The 20550-nt window shown below is 59.6% G+C and overlaps 3 protein-coding genes across 7 annotated transcripts in view; 2 read left to right on the forward strand and 1 right to left on the reverse strand.

Annotated features, from left to right (window-relative positions):
* The first annotated feature begins 155 nt into the window (after positions 1-155).
* MAP3K11 (mitogen-activated protein kinase kinase kinase 11) lies at positions 156-17121 on the forward strand. Of its 2 annotated transcripts, none has more exons than XM_078057781.1 (11): positions 156-689; positions 932-2225; positions 6680-6860; positions 7058-7206; positions 7312-7487; positions 7614-7857; positions 8354-8467; positions 8989-9124; positions 9209-9300; positions 14099-14509; positions 15121-15506. In XM_078057781.1, the coding sequence occupies exons 2-11, from the start codon at positions 1487-1489 to the stop codon at positions 15456-15458; spliced, it is 2580 nt and encodes an 859-aa protein (XP_077913907.1). In that variant the 5' UTR covers positions 156-689; positions 932-1486; the 3' UTR covers positions 15459-15506. The 2 variants fall into 2 exon arrangements, with proteins under 2 accessions (XP_077913907.1, XP_077913906.1); XM_078057780.1 differs by having other exon boundaries at positions 165-689; positions 14374-14509; positions 15121-17121.
* Positions 6339-20550, reverse strand: part of EHBP1L1 (EH domain binding protein 1 like 1) — a 29953-nt gene continuing 15741 nt past the window's right edge. Inside the window, exons 19-21 of one of the 4 annotated variants that reach the window (XR_013442270.1) lie at positions 8536-12865; positions 7577-8291; positions 6339-7469 (exon numbers count right to left, since the gene is read on the reverse strand). Coding sequence is in view for 1 of the 4 variants with exons in the window: in XM_078057777.1 (XP_077913903.1) it covers positions 13281-13338 (58 nt within the window). In the remaining 3 variants the exon portion in view is untranslated. Of the gene's footprint in view, positions 7470-7576; positions 12866-13259; positions 13339-20550 lie in introns of those variants that run through there. The other 3 variants (XR_013442271.1, XR_013442269.1, XM_078057777.1) reach the window with 3 other exon arrangements.
* Positions 17111-20535, forward strand: KCNK7 (potassium two pore domain channel subfamily K member 7; the record flags this gene model as incomplete). The annotated part of the gene is given in 5 exon segments (XM_036077636.2): positions 17111-17546; positions 17549-17707; positions 19366-19530; positions 19533-19730; positions 20005-20535. Coding segments are annotated over 5 exon segments (1164 nt in total), but the record flags the coding sequence as incomplete, so codon positions are not given.

Raw genomic sequence — 20550 nt, forward strand, 5'->3', positions numbered from 1 at the left:
GCATGCGCACACTTAGGCGTTGTCAACGCAGTTGACACCACTGGGCGGAACCGAAGGGATAGTTGAGTGGCCACTGGGTAATGGCGGAATTAATTGGCACAAAACTCTCCCAGTGAGTTACAGGAGGCGGGGAAAAGGGTGGAGGCGTGGACTTCCCAGGGCTACAGCGACAGTTCGCCACCAAAGCACGCCCCTTTCGGTCAGCCCCTTTTTAGTGCCGGACCTCAAACCCGCACTCTCGCCCCAAGCTGCCTCTACTTCCGGGTCACAGCTCAGACTTAGCGTGTAGAGAGCAACCCTCCAGAACAGGCATGAGTAACAGAAATAGGATAACGTCGTTTTTGTTAAAGTGATAGATTCAAGGCAATTGGGGGGTCAATCCAGCGGTTGTGAGGGCGATTTAGCTATTCTGAATCCAACCACTGGGCGAAGTTCAGGACGACAGTCTCAGGTTTCCGCCCACTTGGTAAGGGGCATGAAGTGGGTTGTTTCCCAGGTGAGGGGAAGAGGACAGGCTTAGACAACCCGTTCCAATAGCTTGAGATGCAGCCAGTTCCGTCTTCCAATCTTGCCCACTCCCAACCCAAACTCAGCAAAGTCGAGCTTCTGGGCCCTATGTCAGGTATGAAGGGAAGGAAGCGAAGAGGAGTCACACCGTCCTGCAACTTCGGAGCCAAGACTAGACTCAGGTTTGCCCCACTCCCAAGCCGGGTTCTTTACCCTGTTTTGCTGATGCGGATGCGGAGGGGATGGCCTGTCCTTAGCAAAGACCAACCTTGACCCTGAACCTTCTGTGATGGGCGTTCGGGGCTACCCATCCCCTCCTGCCCTTCATTGCCCGCCTACCCGGGAACTCCCGGGACCAGTGCCGGCAGCCTCTGGGAGGGGAGCAGTGCTACCCGACCGCGTCATCTGATGCTGTTTCCTGCAGGAGGGAGAAGAGCGGAAAAAAGTGAAACTCCACCCTCCACCTCTGCCTCCCGCCCCCGGGGCCAAAGTACAAAGGGAGGAGGAAGAAGGGAACGGGGTTGGAGCCGTCGGGCAGAGGGAGCCGGGCTGGGAAGCGGCAGCTCGGCCCAACTAGGGACACTCCAGCCACCCCGTGCGCAAAAAGACCCAACGGAGTCCAGGCGCTGCCCATTTTGGCCCCACCTTGCACTTGGCGAGTGCCAGAGCCAACCTCCCAGGACTGCTCCGGGACTGAGGGACGTTCGGGCCCCTCCAAGCTGGCCATGGTGAGACGCCGGAGGCCCCGGGGTCCCACCCCCAGAGCCTGACCACACTGCCCTGGGTGGCCCTCTAAAAGCCCGAGATGCGGGGGGCCGGGAGTCAATACTCCTGGCTCCCCAGAGAGGTTTGGGTCTGGGGCTGAGGGCCAGGGCCCGGATGCCCAGGTTCCGGGACTAGGGCCTCGGCAGCCAGCAGGGGTGGGGACCAGGGGCACCCAGGGAAGGTACCCCGCTTGCCCCAATATCGGCTCCCAGCCATGGAGCCCTTGAAGAACCTCTTTCTCAAGAGCCCGCTGGGGTCATGGAATGGCAGTGGCGGTGGGGGCGGTGGGGGCGGCGGCGGAGGCTGGCCAGAGGGGTCCCCGAAGACAGCGGCTTATGCCAACCCAGTGTGGACAGCCCTGTTTGACTACGAGCCCAATGGGCAGGACGAACTGGCCCTGAGGAAGGGCGACCGTGTGGAGGTGCTGTCCCGGGATGCAGCTATCTCAGGCGATGAGGGCTGGTGGGCGGGCCAGGTGGGCGGCCAGGTGGGCATCTTTCCATCCAACTATGTGTCTCGGGGCGGTGGCCCGCCCCCCTGCGAGGTGGCTAGCTTCCAAGAGCTGCGGCTGGAGGAGGTGATCGGCATCGGTGGCTTCGGCAAGGTCTATCGCGGCAGCTGGCGAGGTGAGCTGGTGGCTGTGAAGGCAGCTCGCCAGGACCCCGATGAGGACATCAGTGTGACAGCTGAGAGCGTGCGCCAGGAGGCCCGGCTTTTCGCCATGCTGGCACACCCCAACATCATTGCCCTCAAAGCCGTGTGCCTGGAGGAGCCCAACCTGTGCTTGGTGATGGAGTACGCGGCCGGTGGGCCCCTCAGCCGTGCCCTGGCTGGGCGGCGTGTGCCCCCCCACGTGCTGGTCAACTGGGCTGTGCAAATTGCCCGCGGGATGCATTACCTGCACTGTGAGGCCCTGGTGCCCGTCATCCACCGAGACCTCAAGTCCAACAACAGTGAGTTTTGGGGAGCATGGTTGGAGGGCGGCATGACCCAAGCACACACCTGCCAACTCTCAGCTGAGCCACCTGGGGATCTACTAGAGGCAGGAGCTCCTGCCCTAGGGGAGTCCCAGTTGACTTGGGGTGCCATGGGCCCATACTGGCCCCAGAGCAGGAGACCCAGGCACCAAACAGTCCTTCACGCCCCAGCCTCAGAGGGCGTCCTTGACCCCAGCTCCCAGCCACCAGGTTAGAAAATTGGGATCTCCCGGTTGAGCCATAAGCATCCTGCCTAACCGTGGGCACTACTTCAAGGAAGTAGAGCTCTGGATGCTGGCACTCATCTTCCTCTCCCCTAAAGTTCACCCTCGTGCTGTTGATGCTCTGCTCTTGGGGTAGGAAGCTCCTCCAGAACAGAGATCTGAGAGAGAAAAGCCCCCCCCACCCTCTCCCCTACCCCTGGTGGTCCAGGCTGGGGACAGGGCTGGAATTCTGGCCCCGCCCATACCCCTGACTGCAGGACCTTTAGCTGGTTATTTCAACTCAGAGCCTCAATCCTGGACTCTGTAAAAAGGGAGTGACCAGGAAGGTGAAATGGCGTAAGGGGCTGGGCGAGCCTGGCGTCTGCTGCCTGGCACACAGTGGGGCTGCAGCTGTGCGGGTGAACATTTGAGGGCTGGATCCCCGATAGGGCCTTGCCTGGAATTAGCGCTTGGGGTGGGCGTGGTGGGGCTAAGGGAGACTTAAGCAGTAAGGTAATCCATCTCCAGCCATTTTAGGCCCAACACACTGCCCAGCAGGGACCCAAGACAAGCAAGTGATAGGTTCAGAGGGCTTCCTGGAGCAGACAAGCTTCACACCAGGCCAAAAGCAGACGGGTTCAGAGAGGCACCCAGTTGGATGTTCGGTCAGGGCCTGGCCAGAGCAAAGGCAAAGATGCAGGACCCAGCACCACATACCCTGCCCCCCAGTAGTGGGGACACCGGGTCGGGGCTGATGGGTTATTGGAGAGACATGGGCAGCTCTTGGGGGGGAGTGAGCATGGATATTTTGGGTCTCCTGGCCTGGGCTGACCATATACAAGTGGCTTGTGGGGAGCAGAACGCCAGGACCCAGTAATATCCGAGTCCTTGCCAGGCCTGGAGGGGTCAGGGGAAGCCTGCCACCACCCCACCTACTCCTCTCATCCAGTGGGGCACTTCCCACTGCTCAGCCTCCCTCCCTGGCCCTAGCCCTCCAGGGACCCCCACTCCCTGCTCCAACCCAAGGGAGATTCCCCGAAGGCCTTGGGGGAGGGGACTCCCTTCTTCTGTTTTTCCTCCAGTTTTCTTTCCAGAGTAAATGGAACAATAGCCCAGGCCCCTGCTCCCCACCCTCCCCACTGCTTCCTGCGTTTCCTGCTGCCCCTGAGCCGGCTTCCTGCCCCTGCTCCAGCCTCGGCTCCCTCCCCAGCCCAGCTGCCTGGAGGGGAGGAAAGAGCAGGGGTGGGGGGGGGTCTGTGGGAGAGGAAGGAGCCAGGGATTGCATCCCCCCCGCTTCCCCTGTTTCTCTCCCAGAGTCTGGGTGGTGGTGAAGGGCAGGCAAGGTGCCCTCAGCCTCTCTGAGCCTGGCCTCCCACCTCGAAGACCCCAGTCCTAGGCCTGGGGTGCTGTCTGCGGGATGGTGGGGGGAGTCCCTGGGTTGGGGGGGGCACAGGCAGGAAACAATGGCGTGATTTTCCTGGACAATGGGGGCCTTGTGAGGAAGCCTGGCGGGGAGCGGAGGGGGAATTCTCTGGGCCCACGAGTCACAGGACTGACCAGCCAGCCCAGCCTGGGTCTGACCTCCCCCAATTCTCCCCCAAAGGACTGCCCCCCCAGTTGGAGACCTGGCCCAGGCCTCCCAGAAAGGAGAAGTAGGGACCATGGGAGGGAAGCGGAAGAGGTGTGAGCTGCCTAGGCCACTCCCTAGCCCCACAGAGGCCGGCCTGGGGAGGGGGCTGGGGGCCAGGGCCCTTTCAGAGGCCAGGAAGCCCGCAGTGGGGACTGAGAGCATGGGATCTCCAGCCCCCTCTCCTCCAGGTGGCTCCTGACCACCCCTTCCCCAAGGTCTATATCAGATGCCAGAGGAGCAGCTTGGGTTGGGACAAATGTAAGGCACTTGGAAAAAAGCAGGGGATGTGGAGGTGAGGGTGAGGCTTCAGAGGCGTCAAGCCAAGTTGGGGGTGGGAGGTGACAGGCCACCAGGACAAAGAAGTCCCAAGACTTTGGATGAGAGGCTGCCTGTCTCTGAGCCTCAGATTACCTGCCGGAAAAGGGAAGGCTGGCCTCCCAGCCAGAGATGCTGGTGCAGAAAGTGCTTCACTGGTCTGTGAGGTGCAAGTGGCCAGTCGGTCTTTAAGAGAATGGGTGGCTCCTGTCACCAGAGGAGACTGGAGTCCCTCTCCAGCCTCAACACACAGACCCCTTTGCCTGGTCCCACTCCAGCCACCTGCCCCCCGCACCCCCGTTGCGGTTCTGCTTTGAAATGAGCCTGTGTAGCGTTTACTGAATGGTCCGGTTCTGAGCCTCCAGCAGCCAGGCCAGAGGCTGTTGCAAAGCGGGGAGTAGCTTGTGATAGGACAGCTTGGAGAGTCAACACGAGATGGTAGAGGACTAATCTTTAGGACAGCTGACACAGTGTCCTAAAGATGTCCCACCCTGTGTGAAGGATTTAAAAAGTATGATCTTGTTGGGGGCGTCTGGGTGGCTCAGTCAGTTGAGCATCTGACTCTTGATCTCAGCTCAGGTCTTGATCTCAGGGTTGTGAGTTCAAGGCCCAGGTTGGGCTCCACGCTGGGCATGGAGCCTACTTAAAAAAAAAAAAAAGGTTTAAAAAAAAGTGTGATCTTGTTAAATACTTACGACAATCATCTGAGGTGGGTTTTGTTGTCATCCTTAGTTTTATTAACTGTTCAGGACTCAGCCCCAATCTGGCTCCAGAAGACGAGAGGGTGGATGGCAGGACCATTCTCTGAATTAGGAGAAGTGGCAGGCAGATTTGCCGGGCACGGGGGGATGATGAAGGTGGTTGTTGAGGGCATTTGGACGTCAGATAGGGCACTGATGGGCAGCTGAACTGGCTTCTGGCCTAGAGCTCCAAATGTGGGAGAGGCCAATGGGGAGGGGGCAGCGGGCACTTAGGAGAGGCCAAGACAGCCTGGGGGCAGTGGGCAGAGGTTGAGGAGAGGCCAGGCTCTGAGGACCACTGACACTGAAAAGGCTGAGGATGGGGAGGCCCTAAGGAAACAGCACACACAGGCAGAGACCCCAGAATCAAAATAAGAAGGGAGAGGGTGGACAGCAGTGCCAGATGCCCCCATAAGGCCCAGAGAGCTTGGCCAGCAGTGGGATTGGGGGGGTTATGGCTTTATGCCTGGAAAAGTGAATACCCTGGTTCTGCCACCTCCTCTGAGAACTCCTCCCTTTCACCAGGCGGGGTTAGGCGCCCATCCCCTCTGCCCCACCCCCAGGACCCTAAGCTGCCCCCAGAATGGTGCCGTCACCCTGGACAGGAGAGCTGACAGGTGTGTGTGCCCTGAAATGACATATGTTCAGAAAGGTAGTTGGCTTGGATGTCACTTCTCTACAATTGCTAGGAAAGGGAGAGGCCCTTTCAAACCCTTGATGATTCTATGACTTTATCATCTTTCTGTTGCTCAAAACCTTCTTTCATTTGAGCCATGTTTGTCCTGATGAGATTTGTTAAGTTGCTGCTTCTCCTCTCTGTACAGAGTATGGTGGCCCCACCGGGGTGAACACCACAAGCCCCTGCCAGATCTGACCATCCACTCCCACATTTGTCCCAAGCTCCTCCTTTCTGGCCAAGAACCTTCACTTCTTGGACCCCTTTGTTCTTCACATCCAGCTGCAGCAGTAGACATCTTTGGTCGGAGTCTCTCTCTCCCCTGGGAGTGGCTGTCTAGCCAAGAGGGGGTATGGGCACCAGGGCCTGCTGGGTTTCCTTTCTCACCAAGGGGTTCCCTCCTGCTCCGCATCCCAAGGGAGGTCCTAATTCTCACACTCCTGCCTCAGCAACAGGACAAGACATGGGGTTTCTATTCAATGCGGCATTAGGGAAAAGTTAGAACACTGGCTTTAGAACCACACAGACCAGGTTGAAACTGTTCTTTATTTGCATATGATCTCGGCAAGTCATTTCTCTGCCCAGTTTCCTTTTCTGTAAAATTGGGATGATGATGTGTACCTCAGAGATTGTTTTGGGAGTGCTAGAGCTGAGCATAAATGCCCGGCCTCAAGGAGCCCCTCCATAAACATTTCCCAGCATTGCTATTTTTGTCTGAATCTACCCCAACTCTCCAGAGCAAGGCCACCTCTGTGCTCCCAGGACCTAGCCAGCATGTCTGTCAGATGACGGTTTGCTCCTAGAGCCTCCTTTGTCCCCACGACCTGAGCGTGGAGCACCCACAATCCTGCCCCCCTCCTCCCCAGTTCTGCTGCTGCAGCCCGTTGAAGGCGATGACATGGACCACAAGACCTTGAAGATCACTGACTTCGGCCTGGCCCGCGAGTGGCACAAAACCACACAAATGAGTGCTGCAGGCACCTACGCCTGGATGGCTCCTGAGGTTATCAAGGCCTCCACCTTCTCTAAGGGCAGCGATGTCTGGAGGTGAGGCCTGGGTGGAGACTGGACAAGGCCATCTGTGGGCTGAAGAGGGCAGCGGTGGCTACCCAAATCTAGGGCTGGGCAGAGAGGCAGAGCCCAGAGGGAGGGACCCAAATCATTTGGTTCCTAGTTGCTCTGGGGTGAAATGATGACAACGAATAAGTAGAGGAGGGGACACAGACCCTTTGTCTTGCCTACAGTTTTGGGGTGCTGCTGTGGGAGTTGCTGACTGGGGAGGTGCCCTACCGTGGTATCGACTGCCTTGCTGTAGCCTATGGAGTAGCTGTCAACAAGCTCACGCTGCCCATCCCATCCACCTGCCCTGAGCCCTTCGCACAGCTCATGGCAGGTAAGGGAAAGGGGCTGGAGGGTGAGGGACAGGGCTCCTTGGCACAAGACACATCCACCCACAGACCCCTTTTCATTCTGTTCCCCCTCCACTCCGTGTCCCCAGACTGCTGGGCGCAGGACCCCCACCGCAGGCCCGACTTTGCCTCCATCCTGCAGCAGCTGGAGGCGCTAGAGGCGCAAGTCCTGCGGGAAATGCCGCGGGACTCCTTCCATTCCATGCAGGAAGGCTGGAAGCGCGAGATCCAAGGCCTCTTCGACGAGCTGCGGGCCAAGGAAAAGGTGGGGGTCACGGGATTGGAAAGAGCCACCGGGAAGTGCCTCCCCATCTCCTTGGGGCAGAGAGCGGGGGCCGACGCTAGGGTCCGTACCGGACTGATCCCACTGCCTTCACTGTCCCGGGCACAGGAACTTCTGAGCCGCGAGGAGGAGCTGACCCGCGCGGCGCGTGAGCAGCGGTCACAGGCGGAGCAGCTGCGGCGGCGCGAGCACCTGCTGGCTCAGTGGGAGCTGGAGGTGTTCGAGCGCGAGCTGACGCTGCTACTGCAGCAGGTGGACCGCGAGCGGCCGCACGTCCGCCGCCGCCGCGGCACGTTCAAGCGCAGCAAGCTCCGCGCGCGGGACGGCGGCGAGCGCATCAGCATGCCCCTCGGTAAGGGGCGGGGCCTAGCGCGCCGCGCAGCCGTTGGCTGCGTGAGCGGAGGGGTGGGGTCAGGCCTGTGCCGGCCACACTGGGATTGGTCGGGGATGTTGGTGGGTGGGCCTGTGAGCTGAAGGCTGGAAGGGGTGGGACCCGGAGCGCTGTTTTCGTGTGTGGGCGGGTTCTGGCGGAAATATTTGCATGGCGCCCGGGGAGGGGCGGGGCTCATGAAAGTTCTGGTAAGACCTTGGGGACCCGGCGGGTCTCCTCCCGGGAATCTCCGTCTCCGCACAGCTTCTTCAGATGGTGGCGTCCAGGCCGTCCTCTTTCCTTACCGAGAGCCTGATGGGGCCCAGGAAGGCAGTGATGCCAGCCCCAGTCACGCAGCCACCGTGCCAGGCCCGGTCCCTGCACTGCCTTCGTGGCCTGGGAGCCGGCTGACGGCCCTGAGGGTTAGACGTGGCTCTTCTTCACCACAAACCTACACCCTGCTTTCCCCCCACCCCAGACTTCAAACACCGCATCACTGTGCAGGCCTCACCTGGCCTGGACCGGAGGAGAAACGTCTTCGAGGTCGGAGCTGGGGATTCGCCCACCTTCCCCCGGTTCCGGGCGATCCAGTGTAAGAAACCTCTTCATGCAACCCCCCCCCACACACACACCCGTTATCCAACTTCTGTCAAACTTTACCTTAGGGGGTGGATGCCACCCGCTGTCTCCTCCTCCAACTCCCAGCACCCGGGCTCCCTCCCATGTCTGTGGTACCTCTGAGTTCTCTTGGCAGCATTCGTTTTATCTAAGTTTTATAGATGAGAAAAGTGAAAAAAGTAACTTGCCAAATGTCACACAGCTGACGAGGGGCAGGGCCAGAATTCAGACACAGGCAAGCTTGCCACTGGGTGCTACCGAGCACAATGGCAGCTGAAAGACTGGGTGAGATGCCCCGCCCCACTGCTAGCCCCAGGACCCAAACCCACCTTCCCCATCTCCGTTCTGTTAAGATTCTCTGTGCCCCAAAGCCCACCCTTGGAACAGTATGGGTTCCAGCCTGATCCCCTATCCCCTAAGAAGTTGTCCCTGGTGCCTGACTCTCATGATGGGGCTCTTGACCTCAGCTCAGAGTCCCCGGTTTTCCTCCTACAGTGGAGCCTGCAGAACCAGGCCAGACATGGGGCCGCCAGTCACCCCGACGTCTGGAGGACTCAAGCAATGGAGAGCGGCGAGCATGCTGGGCCTGGGGTCCCAGTTCCCCCAAGCCTGGGGAAGCCCAGAATGGGAGGTGAGTGCCTGAGTGCCCCCACCCCACCATCTGCCTCCCAGTGGTCCCGAGATTCATGAAGCCCAACTCCCCTCCCCTCCCCAGGAGAAGGTCCCGCTTGGACGAAGCCACGTGGTACCTGGATTCAGATGACTCATCCTCCTTGGGATCTCCTTCCACACCCCCAATGCTCAATGGTGAGTGGCCTTGTCTACTCCCTGCAGACTCTTGCTGCACTCCTGTGGGTACTATGGGGAGAGCTACAAAAAGTTAACTGTGGGGTAGGCCGTTCCTAGAACCCACATCTGACCTGTAGGTCCACAGCTGAGCCCAGGCTTCAGGAGGCCCAGAGTGCGGTCCTCTTGTCCAGGCGTGGCCTGCAAGAGGGCTCTGTCCTGGCCCTGTGGCAGCTGTTTTGCCTCGGCAGGCTGTAGGGAGGGAAGGAAGACAGGGAATGGTACTCCCCATCTGGGACCCAAGGGAAGCTGAGTCCAGAGAGGGGAGGGAAACTGCCCACGCATAGTGGAGCCAGGCAGGTGGCTGCCACACTGTGCTTCTCAGAGTCCCTTCTGGGGATCCTCTAGGTGGAGAAGAGGATAAGAAAGCTGAGCAGAGGGGGATCCAGGGCCTGCTTTCACTGCATCCGGAGCAGTTCTGAGCTTTTCTGTCCTCCAGGAGGATAGCTGTAGTTACTAGGCTCCAGGCATGCTATCTGAACAATAACCCAGTGAGGGACATGCTATTATTATTGCCATTTCAGAGATGAGAAAATTGAGGCTCTGAGAGGGAAAGTAACCTACCTAGAGCTTTCACCTGAGGATTTGAACTCAGAGAGGCTTAGAAGCTTTCACTTGAAGCAAGGGCTGGGCACATAGACACTGCTTGGGAAGCTAAGGGGTTGAGCAGAGAGCAGGGCGCCTGTGTCAGAGGGATAAGAGCTCAGCTCAGGATTGGCAAGGGGTAGAAAGCTGCATCCTTCCTTGCCTCTGGGTCCCATCAGCGCCCCTGTCACCCCACGCAGCATATCACCTCTATCATTATCGAGTTACATTTTCATAGCAGTAACAATGGGTAACATTTACTAGGTACCTCCTATGTGCCAAGCAATGCTGTGAAGTGGGTATTATTATTAGCACCATCTTATAGAGGCGCAGAGGGGTTATGTGGTTTGATGTAGGGCACACAGCAGAACAAGAGATTTGAACCCAGGTCTGACTCCAGAGGCGGGACCGCTGACCCTCATCTGCCACACCATTCTCCACTCCAGAAATCACACTGCCCCAAGCTGGCTGGGCTGCAGGGACTGAATTGAGAATTGGAAGGCCAAGGGGGAATCTTGGATTCACCTGCTCTAGAATGTACCAAGCTAGAAGGGCCAATAGAGAATTTAAAGTCCCGTTAACCCAGGTGTGTAAGTTGAGGCAGCCCCTACCATGTTCCGCAGAGCCCTCTGGCCCTGACCTTCCCCAGCAAGCAGGAGTGGGACACGGGCCTGTACCCAATGCTTCTCAAGCTTGCCCCTTATCTGGAAGGATCTCACCTACCCCAGCCCAGTTGCTGGCCGAGCACCTGGTTCCCCGAGCAGAAGCCCACACTCCAGTGGCCATTTTGGGCCCAGGAGAGTACATGACCTTGACCTCTCAGCCACCCACAGAGTCAAAAGGCTGGCTGAGAATCAAAGAAGACCCTATGAGATTGCCCCAGGCATACGCCCTACTACTGGGGAATGGGTTGCAGTGAGTTGCCTGCTGGTGGATGCAGTCAGCCTACTCTGAAGGAGTAACCCTTCTGATCCTCATGCCCCAGAGGTTCTGGTTCAGGTTCAACATGAAGCATGTTGCCCTGCAGCTACTAACGACCACATGGCACGTCCTTGCTGTGAGGCCCCACGGAAGCAATTTCACCTTCGTCTGTGGGTCCAGGATGGCTGTACTGCTTTATCCTAAAGCACAGGGATGCCAGCTCCTCGTGCTAGGAAGCTTAGAGGCAAGTTCAGGGAACTCCTTACTGAATTACCTTGAGCAAGGCACTTATCTCTTGCAAACCTCTGTTTCTCGGGCCATTGACTGCAGGAACGTCTTTACACTTTCATTTTGTGTACTGACTTCCATCTCCCCTTAACTCTATCTCATTTCTCCTGCCGGTTTGAAACACGTTTGTGCCCTGTTCTCATTATAAACGGTCCGTTTCTTCACCTGCAAAGTGGTATAGTAACGCTCACCTTGTGTGGCTGTTGCAAGGATTATAAGAATGGACTCTTCCATCCAGCGTGTATCGATGCATTTTATGAGCCAGGCATGGACCTGTTAGAAATCAGCCCTGCCCTGCCCTGGGGGCGGGCCTAGTCTGGTGGACGGGGCAGCTCATGAACGAACTAGTGCAGCGGACGGCAGGGAGTGGCCAAATCAGGCCTGACGTGAGCCATGACTGCTCCAGTGAGGAGGCTTCTGGAACCTTCTAAAAGAGGAAAGCGCTACCGACTCCACTCCGGACACCAAATGTATGGTTCACGTTCAGTTCTGACACAGGCTGGCTGGGGTTAGCATCAGATCCCTCAGGTTAAGGGCTCAGTCCCCACAAGACCGCCCCCCCCACCACCACCTCAGACTCCAGTCACAAGGCCCAGTTGTCCCCTGTGCTTCTGACCACCCAGCTCTAAATCGGAGGATCCTGTGACCTCCTCAGGTTTGATCATTTGCTAGAGTGGCTCAGAACTCAGGAAAACAGCTTACTTACTAGATTACCAGTTACTTATAAAGGATGCAGATCGAGAACAGCCAAAGGAAAGAGATGCGGAGGGCAAGGATGTGGGAGGGGGTGTGGGGCTTCAGTATCCTCTCTGGGGCACCACTCTCCTAGCACCTCCACATGCTGACCCACCTGGATGCTCTCTGAACCCTTTGGCTAGGGTTTTGATGGAACCTTCATTATGTTGTTGGGAGCAGTTGATTAAACCATTGGCTGTTGGGGATAGACCTCAATCTCCAGCTTTCTAGTCACATGGTTCGTGCCCCCAGCAACCGGACCCCAATCCTTATGGGCTTTCCAAAAGTGACCTCATTAATCTGAACTTAAAAGTGATTAAAAGGGGCTGGTTAGGAAGAGCAGAAGATGCCCCTTTTACTTATGTCAATCAATCACTTAGGAAGATCTGAGAGTTTGAAGAGTTCTGTGTCAAGAATGAGATGAAGACCTGATGGATATTTTTTATTGTAATTAACAGTATCACAGCTTCACAGAAGAGGTGCCCCTTCACATAGGTCTTTTTTTTTTTTTTTAAGATTTTAATTTATTTATTTGACAGAGACACAGTGAGAGAGGGAACACAAGCAGGGGGAGTGGGAGAGGGAGAAGCAGGCTTCCCGCGGAGCAGGGAGCCCGATGCGGGGCTCGATCCCAGGACCCTGAGATCATGACCTGAGCCGAAGGCAGACGCTTAATATCTGAGCCACCCAGGCGCCCCCTTCACATAGGTCTTAAATGGTGAATAAGGGATCACAGAAAGCCAAGGTGGGAAAGGTGTGCTGGGCGGAGGGAATAGTGTGTGTGCAGGCACTGGGCTTCCCACACCCAAGGGAGAGGAAGCCTGGCTGGAACTCAGAGGGGAGTTGAGAGCCAGGGAGTTGCAGGCCCCAGGCAGCAGGTGGGGGCCAGGCCTTCGTCCCCTGGGTCTGTGGGGCCCAGCCCAGTTCCAGCAGATGTCGGTTGAGTGAATGAGTGGGTGAAGCTGGAAAAGCAGGCAGGAGCCAGTTCAGGAAGGGCCTGGAAATGAGGGGGAATTTAGCCTATTTGCATTTTAGAAGGCAGGGGCCTGGGTAGGGGGGGATAGGTCAGAGAGACTGGGTAAGGGTTGTAGCTGAGAAAAGGGACCCTGAACTGAGTCCTGGTAGTAAAAGCTCAATTTCCCCAGCATCGAATTTCTTCCTCTGGACACCCAGCCCCATGTCCCACTCCAGGCCTGGCCCAAGGTGGGTGGAGTGAGGGAAGGCTTTGAAAGCCCAGCCAGGAGCTTGGACTTTATGTTAGTGGTAATGGAGAGCCATGGCAAGTTCTAGAGCCAAAGAGGACTTGACAAAATTGGGCTTTGAGGAGGCCATCACAGGACCATAGGACCCTACCACCACCACCTTTTCAATGTCCGGTTCCCCAGACTCACCACTGGTGGTCTAGAATGGAGTCAGGCCAAGCTTAGGCCCATAGGCGGGGCACTGATGTCCTGAAGTCCAGAGCAGGATCTGGTTGGGAAGTGGCAGAGAGCAAAGGCTTTACCGCCTCCACCTGGAGTGAGGCCATCTCCAGCCCTCACTGGCTGTGCAGCCTTAGACGCAACCTTAACCTCTCTGAGCCTGGAACCCCTGGGGCATGAGGATCGGATAACATAATGGCCCTAAATCACTGAGCTCAGGCCTGGCACAAACAGCTGACCGCTCTGAGTTTCTGTTCCCTCATTTCTAGAATAGGGACAGTGACACGTGCCTCTCGGGGCTGTTGTATACATTGGAATTGACCTGGGTGCCCTGTACAAGCTACTGATGGAGTTGGGGCAGAAGGACCGGGGCTGGCCCGCCGGGAAGGAGGTGGGCACAGGGCACAAGTCCCAGCCCTGTCCTTGGAGCCCTGCACATGCCCCTGGCTGGCCATTAAGGCCGCTGAAGGCAGCTGGGATCTGGCCTCAGCTTGCCTCCTGGCGGGCTCACCCCCGCCCCCATCTCCCGGCTCCCAGGCTTTGCTCCTGCTGACTCCTCAGCCTCTGCTGCCCCCCCCCCATACCCGCGCCTTCTGAAAGGCCAGAGAGAGAGAAAGAGAGAGTGTGTGTGTGTGTGTGAGAGAGATGGGGGGAGGCCCGGTGCCCAGGGAGGGACTGGGTGGGGGAGTAATGGAGTCAGGGAAGACGTTGGTGGGGAGCAGACCTCCGTCCTTGTTCCAGGGCCACTGAGGGGTCCCCGTGGCCCCCGCCCGAAGACGGCCTAACGTGTGCCCGCCCCCCGCTGCCAGGTAACCCCCCGCGGCCGAGCCCGGAGCCCGAGGAACCTCGGCGCCCAGGCCCGGCGGAGCGCGGCAGCGGCTCCGGGACGCCCAAGCTGATCCAGCGCGCGCTGCTGCGCGGCACCGCCCTGCTCGCCTCCCTGGGCCTGGGCCGCGACCTGCAGCCGCCGCCGGGGGGCCCGGGCCGCGAGCGCGGGGAGACCCCGCCGCCGACGCCCCGCGCGTTGCCCGCCACGTCCCCCGCCGAGCCGCCCCCCTCCCAGCTCATCCGCTTCTCCCCCAAGACGCCCGACGGCCCCGCCTCCCCGCTGAGCCCGGACGCCCCCGGCCCGCCCACCCCTGCGCCCCTGCTGCTGGAGCTGGGGGTCCCCGTGGGCCAGCTGTCCGCCAAGAGCCCCCGGCGCAAGGAGGAGAGGCGCGGTGAGTGGCCCGAAGCCGGCCTGCTGCGGGGGGGGGGGGGGGGGGGGGGGGGAGCGGGACAGAGGGGAGGAGGGGCTGCTGGGGGCCTGCAGGGCAGTAAGGCGGGGGGACGCCTGTAAGGACCTGAGTTCTAAGTTCAGCCACCCAGTGGTGGGGGATGGGGTGGGGCCCGGCCAGGCGGGTTGTGAAATAATAGGAATAATCATGGTGAGGTGAGGTGACGATAGCTAGCTAACGCCTACTGGTTGCTAACTTGCGCCAGGTGCTGTTCCTACTGCCATAGAGAGAGATTTGTCTCACTTAACCACCCTGGCGACCCTGTGAGCAAGGTACTCCTGTTACACCCTCTAGATGAGGAAGCTTAAGGCACAGAGAGATCAAGGGGCTCAAGGCTCCCACCAGTAAATGGCAGAGCTGGGATCCAGGCCCAGGCTTGCTCTTAGCACTGCGTAAGCAGATGCTCCACAGAGCAGAAAGGGCCATGGACGTTCTGAGGCGCGCAGCTCCCTGTGCAGGTGGGAAAACCAAGGCACAGAGCCGCGCAGTGCGCCTGCGGACACCCAGGACTTGGTGGCTGCCTCACCCCCGTGCCCCCTCCCCCCACTTCCTAGGAAGCACTGTCTCACCCCCACCCGGGATATCACGCTCCGCTCCTGGCACTCCAGGCACCCCACGCTCACCGCCCCTAGGCCTCATCAGCCGACCCCGGCCCTCACCCCTTCGCAGCCGCATCGACCCGTGGAGCTTCGTATCAGCTGGGCCACGGCCTTCGCCTTTGTCCTCGCCACAGCCTGCGCCCCGCCGGGCACCCTGGACCTTGTTCCCAGACTCGGACCCCTTCTGGGACTCTCCACCCGCCAACCCCTTCCGGGGGGGCCCTCAGGACTGCAGGGCACAGACCAAAGACATAGGTGCCCAGGCCCCGTGGGCGCCAGAGGCAGGGCCCTGAGTGGGCCGGGCCGCTCCCCCGTGCTCCAGCTGCCCCCGAGGACCCACAGTATACACTGGAACGGGAGCCGGGCAAGCCTGGAGCTGCCCGGTTTCCCCCAGGGACCCCACCCCCTTTGGGGGTCAGGAACACTACACTGCACAGGAAGCCTTCACACTGGATGGGGGGCCTACACCCCCCACACACCTGCAACCTGTGGGTCCCCCGACTTACCTGCCCCATTGGGGCCCAACACTGTACCCAGCTGGTTGGGAGGACCAGAGCCTGTCTCAGGGAATTGCCCCCAGGGGTGGTGCAGGAAGGAGGGGAAGTGCAGGGGAGAGGGGCCAGCCTCAGCTGTCACCAGCACTTTGGACCAAGCCCTGCTACTGTGGCCCCTGCCCCAGGGCTTAGTGCCTGGACCCCCCCACCCCCACCCTGGGGGTCATCTGGGGCCAGGACTCTCTGGTGCCTTCCTGCTGCCCCGGCCAGGGTTGGGGCCTCGGCCTCGGGATCCAATGAAGCCAAATAAACTCCCCAAGCTGTCTCCCCAAGCATAGCTTGTCACCTTTTTGGAGGTAACCGGGGGATCCAACCTGTCACGCAAACCTGGTGACTTCAAGCCCCCAGTACAATGGGCAGTCGGCCTGGGCCTCGGCTGGTGTCCAGTCCACTGGCATCAGTCAGGCGGTCCAGGCCCTCGACGTCCTCGGCACCCACCCTTTCCCCACCCTTGCCAGGCCTTTTCTGCCATTTCAAGGGACTTTTTGCCCTGATTCTTCCTGCTGCTGGGCAGTCCCCACTTATCCTCAGGGCCCAGCTGCAACATCACCTCCTCTGGGACACCTTCCCTGGCCATGCGGCCCCCACCACAGGCAGCTCGCTGAGCTCGGGAGGCTAGAGTCCTCTGGGCAGCATCTTGGGGGTTTGTCCTGGGTTTGTCTCTAGTCCGTGGTCTGGCGCCGGGAGGAGTGACCCGCCCTGGCACAAGGCCCTGCCCACCTCTTAACTGCCACGGGGTTCTGTGGGCAGCCACCCCCACACCATGCCCCAGGGCAGGGCCCCTTCGCGGTTGCAGGGAGCAGTAGCCTAGGCTCCCCCACCCCTGCGCACTCCCCAGCAGCCAGGCCCACCTGGTCCCCGGTGTTAGGAGGGCCCAGCGCAGAGAGTTCTCGGGGAGGACTCAGAACGGAGGTGTGAGAACACCATCTGCCCAGGGTCCGCTGGGCATCCTTGGCTCCTCTCCACTCACCACCCTCCCTGCCCCTAACTGACCCATCCCAAATCCTGTCATTCCTCTCCCCTTCTTCCAGGAGGCCTGCAGTAGCCCCCCACAGGTCTCCTTGGACTACTCTTGTCCTCAGGGCCCTGTGTCTTTACCCCCGTTGTCCCCCCACGGCCAGCCCCCCGTTCCTCTCACACCCCGAGCTCTCTCACCCCTTGCCTGGCCTCTCCTGTTCCCCAGCTGCAATGTCACCCTTCACTCCTCCAGGAGCCTCCCGGAGGAACCCCCCACCCCAAAACTTCAGGACACATGTGACCATGTGAACTTGGCATGTTTCCTTGCTAACGGGTATCTTATGGTGACACCAGGAGGGAAGGGACCTGTGTCCTCTTCTCTAGTGTCCTCAGGATCAAAGCACTTGCTGAGCGGGTGAATGGAGTGTGCGTGACCGAGCGCCTCCTTGAATAAGCCACCGCGGCGTGATTTTGAGCCAGTCGCTATCTCCTCAGGCCTCACCCTGCAGCACCCCACCCGCATCCCCCCAGCTGCAGGGAATTGGCCCCAGAAGCTGGGAGGAGGGACCCCAGGCCCCTCCAAGCTCATTCACACTCTGCCTCAATGCGTCCCAGCTGCCCACGCAGCACCTCCTCCCAGCCGCGCCCTGCCCAGCCCCTCCCCGGAGCAGTCGGCGCTCTCCCACAGCACCTCCAACCCTAGGCGGCTCACCAGGGGGGCTCTGAGGCCCTGGGCCCCGTTCCCACTACTGGTTGTGGCCCACCTGCTGGCCCTGGGGATTGGGGCTGCTGTGCTTCAGGCCCTGGAGGGGCCTCCAGCACTCGAGCTCCAGGCCAAGCTCAGGGCCGAGCTGGCCACTTTCCAGGCAGAGTAGGGGCTTGCCTGCCCCCCAGGGCCCTGGAGGAGCTGCTGGGCACCGCCCTGGCAGCCCAGGTACATGGGGTCTCCAGCCTGGGCAATGGCTCAGAGGCCGGGAACTGGGATCTGCCCTTGGCCCTGCTCTTCACTGCCAGCATCCTCACCACCACGGGTAAGGCCACCAGGTGGCCAGGCAGGAGGGGACTCCTAGGGGCCCTGGGGATGTAGCCCTTCTCCCAGCCCCCACATGCCAGACAGAGCCCAGGCCTGATGAGGCCTGACGTCACAGCTGGGGCTTCCCACACCAACACCCCAACTGGTGCCTCAACTTCAGCTGCCAGGTGGGGTGTGTCCTCCTCAGCCACACCCCCTGACACCCCCTAAGACCCAGGAGAGATGCCCAGACCCCAGGGCCTGAGGCAAGGTCGGGGGACAGGTGTGGGGTGAATTCTTGGATGGAGGAAAATGGAGTGAACCCAGGAGTACAGATTAAGACCACCAACTCAGGAGAGAGTGTCCAGGGGGAGGAAGTCCTCATGAGATGCTAACCATGGCAAGAGGGCACGGAGATGAGGGATGAAGGAATTCCTGGCAGGGGGAAGAGCGTGTGCAAAGGCCCAGAGAAATAAAGGAATGGGACCCACAGCTCTGAAGGTTTTTCATCCTGCAAAGTGTCTAAATGTTTTTTGAATTAAAGTCTATATTGCCCACTTCTGTTGAACAATCAGGAAACCTATTTGCTTTGGGCTAGAATCTGGCAAGGGATTCCGTATTGTCTGGAATAGGCCTGTTCTTCGGGGCAGAGCACGTCCTCTCCAGGCCAGCCCAGTCCCCACCACTCCCTCTTGTCTCCCATCTGGCTTCTCTAGGCATTTGAGTATACAACCTCCGGACTAGCCAGTCCTGTTCTCCCAGCACACCCTGCTCTCCCACCTCTCCCTAAATTTTCCTTCCTGTCTCCGCCACCACATGGCAGGGGCTGGGCAGACCCAGATGCCAGTGCAGGGCCTAGCACACGGGATGTCTCAGTACACCTTCGGGAAGTGAAAGAGCGGGTCTCTTTCTTCCTAGAGGATTCGGAAGTATTTTTTTTTTTTTAAAGATTTTATTTATTTATTTGAGAGAGAGAATGAGACAGAGAGAGAGAGCATGAGAGATGGGAGGATCAGAGGGAGAAGCAGACTCCCTGCTGAGCAGGGAGTCCGATGCGGGACTCGATCCCGGGACTCCAGGATCATGACCTGAGCCGAAGGCAGTCGCTTAACCAACTGAGCCACCCAGGCGCCCCGATTCGGAAGTATTGTACTGGTCAAGGGCAGAGCTGAAGAATCTGAGAAAACCAACCTTCCCCTGGGGCAGGACAGTAGTTCTCAGAACTATCCCAGCTACAAGAGGCCTAAGGTGACTGCCTCTTCTAATCCTTACATTTTCCAGAAAAGAGAGGTTTGTTTGTTTGTTTATTTGAGAGTGGGGCAAGTGGGGGGGGCGGTGCCCAGAGGGTGTGGGAGAGAGAATTTTAAGCAGGCTCCAGGCTCAGCACAGAGCCCCACGTGGGGCTCGATCTCATGACCCTGAGATCATGACCTGAGCTGAAATCAAGAGTCGGGACACGTAACCAACTGAGAAGAGTGGCCAGAGAGGTTAAGTGACTTGCCCAAGACGCCCAGCGAATGAGGAGCAAAACCAGCCAGCCGAAGCCTGGGCCCGAACAGTTCCCACCACCTCGGCCACCAGAGGGCAGCCTTCTGCCAGAGGCCTTGTTGGGGGAAGGGGGGCCCCACCTGGCAACCCACTCAAGTGTTCACTGCCCAGCGCCTCTCTCCTTTCCAGGTTACGGCTACATGGCCCCACTATCGGCATCTGGAAAGGCTTTCTGCGTGCTCCACGCAGCCCTGCGGCTGCCAGCCTCCCTCGCGCTCCTGGCCGCACGGCGCCGCCGCCTGCTACCCCTGCTCAGCCGCCCAGGTGCCTGGGTCCCCGGCCAGTGGCGGCTGGATGGGGCCTGCTAGCGGCTGCGACCCTCGTGCAGCTGCCCGCACTGGTGCTGCAGGGTCTGCGGGGTGACTGCAGCCTGCTGGAGGCCGTCTACTTCTGCTTCAACTCGCTCAGCACCCTGGGCCTGGGGCACCTGCTGCTGGGCGGCGTCCGTGGCCTGCACCCCGTGCTCTACCAGCTTGGCCAGCTGGCGCTTCTCGGTGAGTCCAGCTGCCACGGAGTGGGAGGGAGAGGAGACCGGGGAAGGGGGGCCGGGACCAGGACTCCCATCGACGGCTGGGGAGGCTGAGCGCACAGGTGCAGGGCCACGGCCCTAGGGTGTGGTGTGCGGGTTGTGGTTGGAAGAACCCTGATGGCAGTGTTAAGAGGATTGAGTGGCACCCGGTGCCGGGGATGGCGGGTCACCTGCCTGGGAGGGGTGCAGGGAGCATCCCTGGCCCCCCAAGAGCTGCCCTAGCAATCTCTCCTCACCAGGTTACTTGCTCCTCGGGCTCCTGGCCACGCTGCTGGCTGTGGAGACCTTCTCAGAGCTGCCACAGGTCCGTGCCCTGGTGACATTCTTTGGGTCCAGTGGCCCGTTGACCGCTGAAGACCAAGGTGGCATCCTGGGCCAGGATGAACTGGCTCTGAGCACCCTGCCAGCCTCGGCTGCAGCCCCAGAACAGGCCCCGACTTGCTGACAGGGGCCAGGTGAGGGAGTTGAGCTCCTTTCAGGTGGACAAGACTGACGACGACGAGGAAGCCTCCAGAGAGGGGAGGGGAGGGGGTGACTGTAAGAACCTCAGGCTATAGTGTATTTTAAAAGAGGGGGGAGCAATAACTCCGACTGTTTTCGTCTCTTCTTTCAACATGGGACCTCTAAAGCGATCAACGACCTAAACCCCATCATCCTTAAAGCCCACCATCCTTTGAAGGTGAAGGCCGAGCAGGGCCCCCGCTGCCTCTGGGAACCTCAAAGCCCGCCCGGGCCCCACTTGGGCTCGCAGACAACCTTATCGGCCTCAGCCCCACCCCCTTCCG

The sequence above is a fragment of the Halichoerus grypus genome, chromosome 11 (genome assembly GCF_964656455.1).
Source record: "Halichoerus grypus chromosome 11, mHalGry1.hap1.1, whole genome shotgun sequence".
In the NCBI taxonomy this organism is placed as follows: domain Eukaryota; kingdom Metazoa; phylum Chordata; class Mammalia; order Carnivora; family Phocidae; genus Halichoerus; species Halichoerus grypus.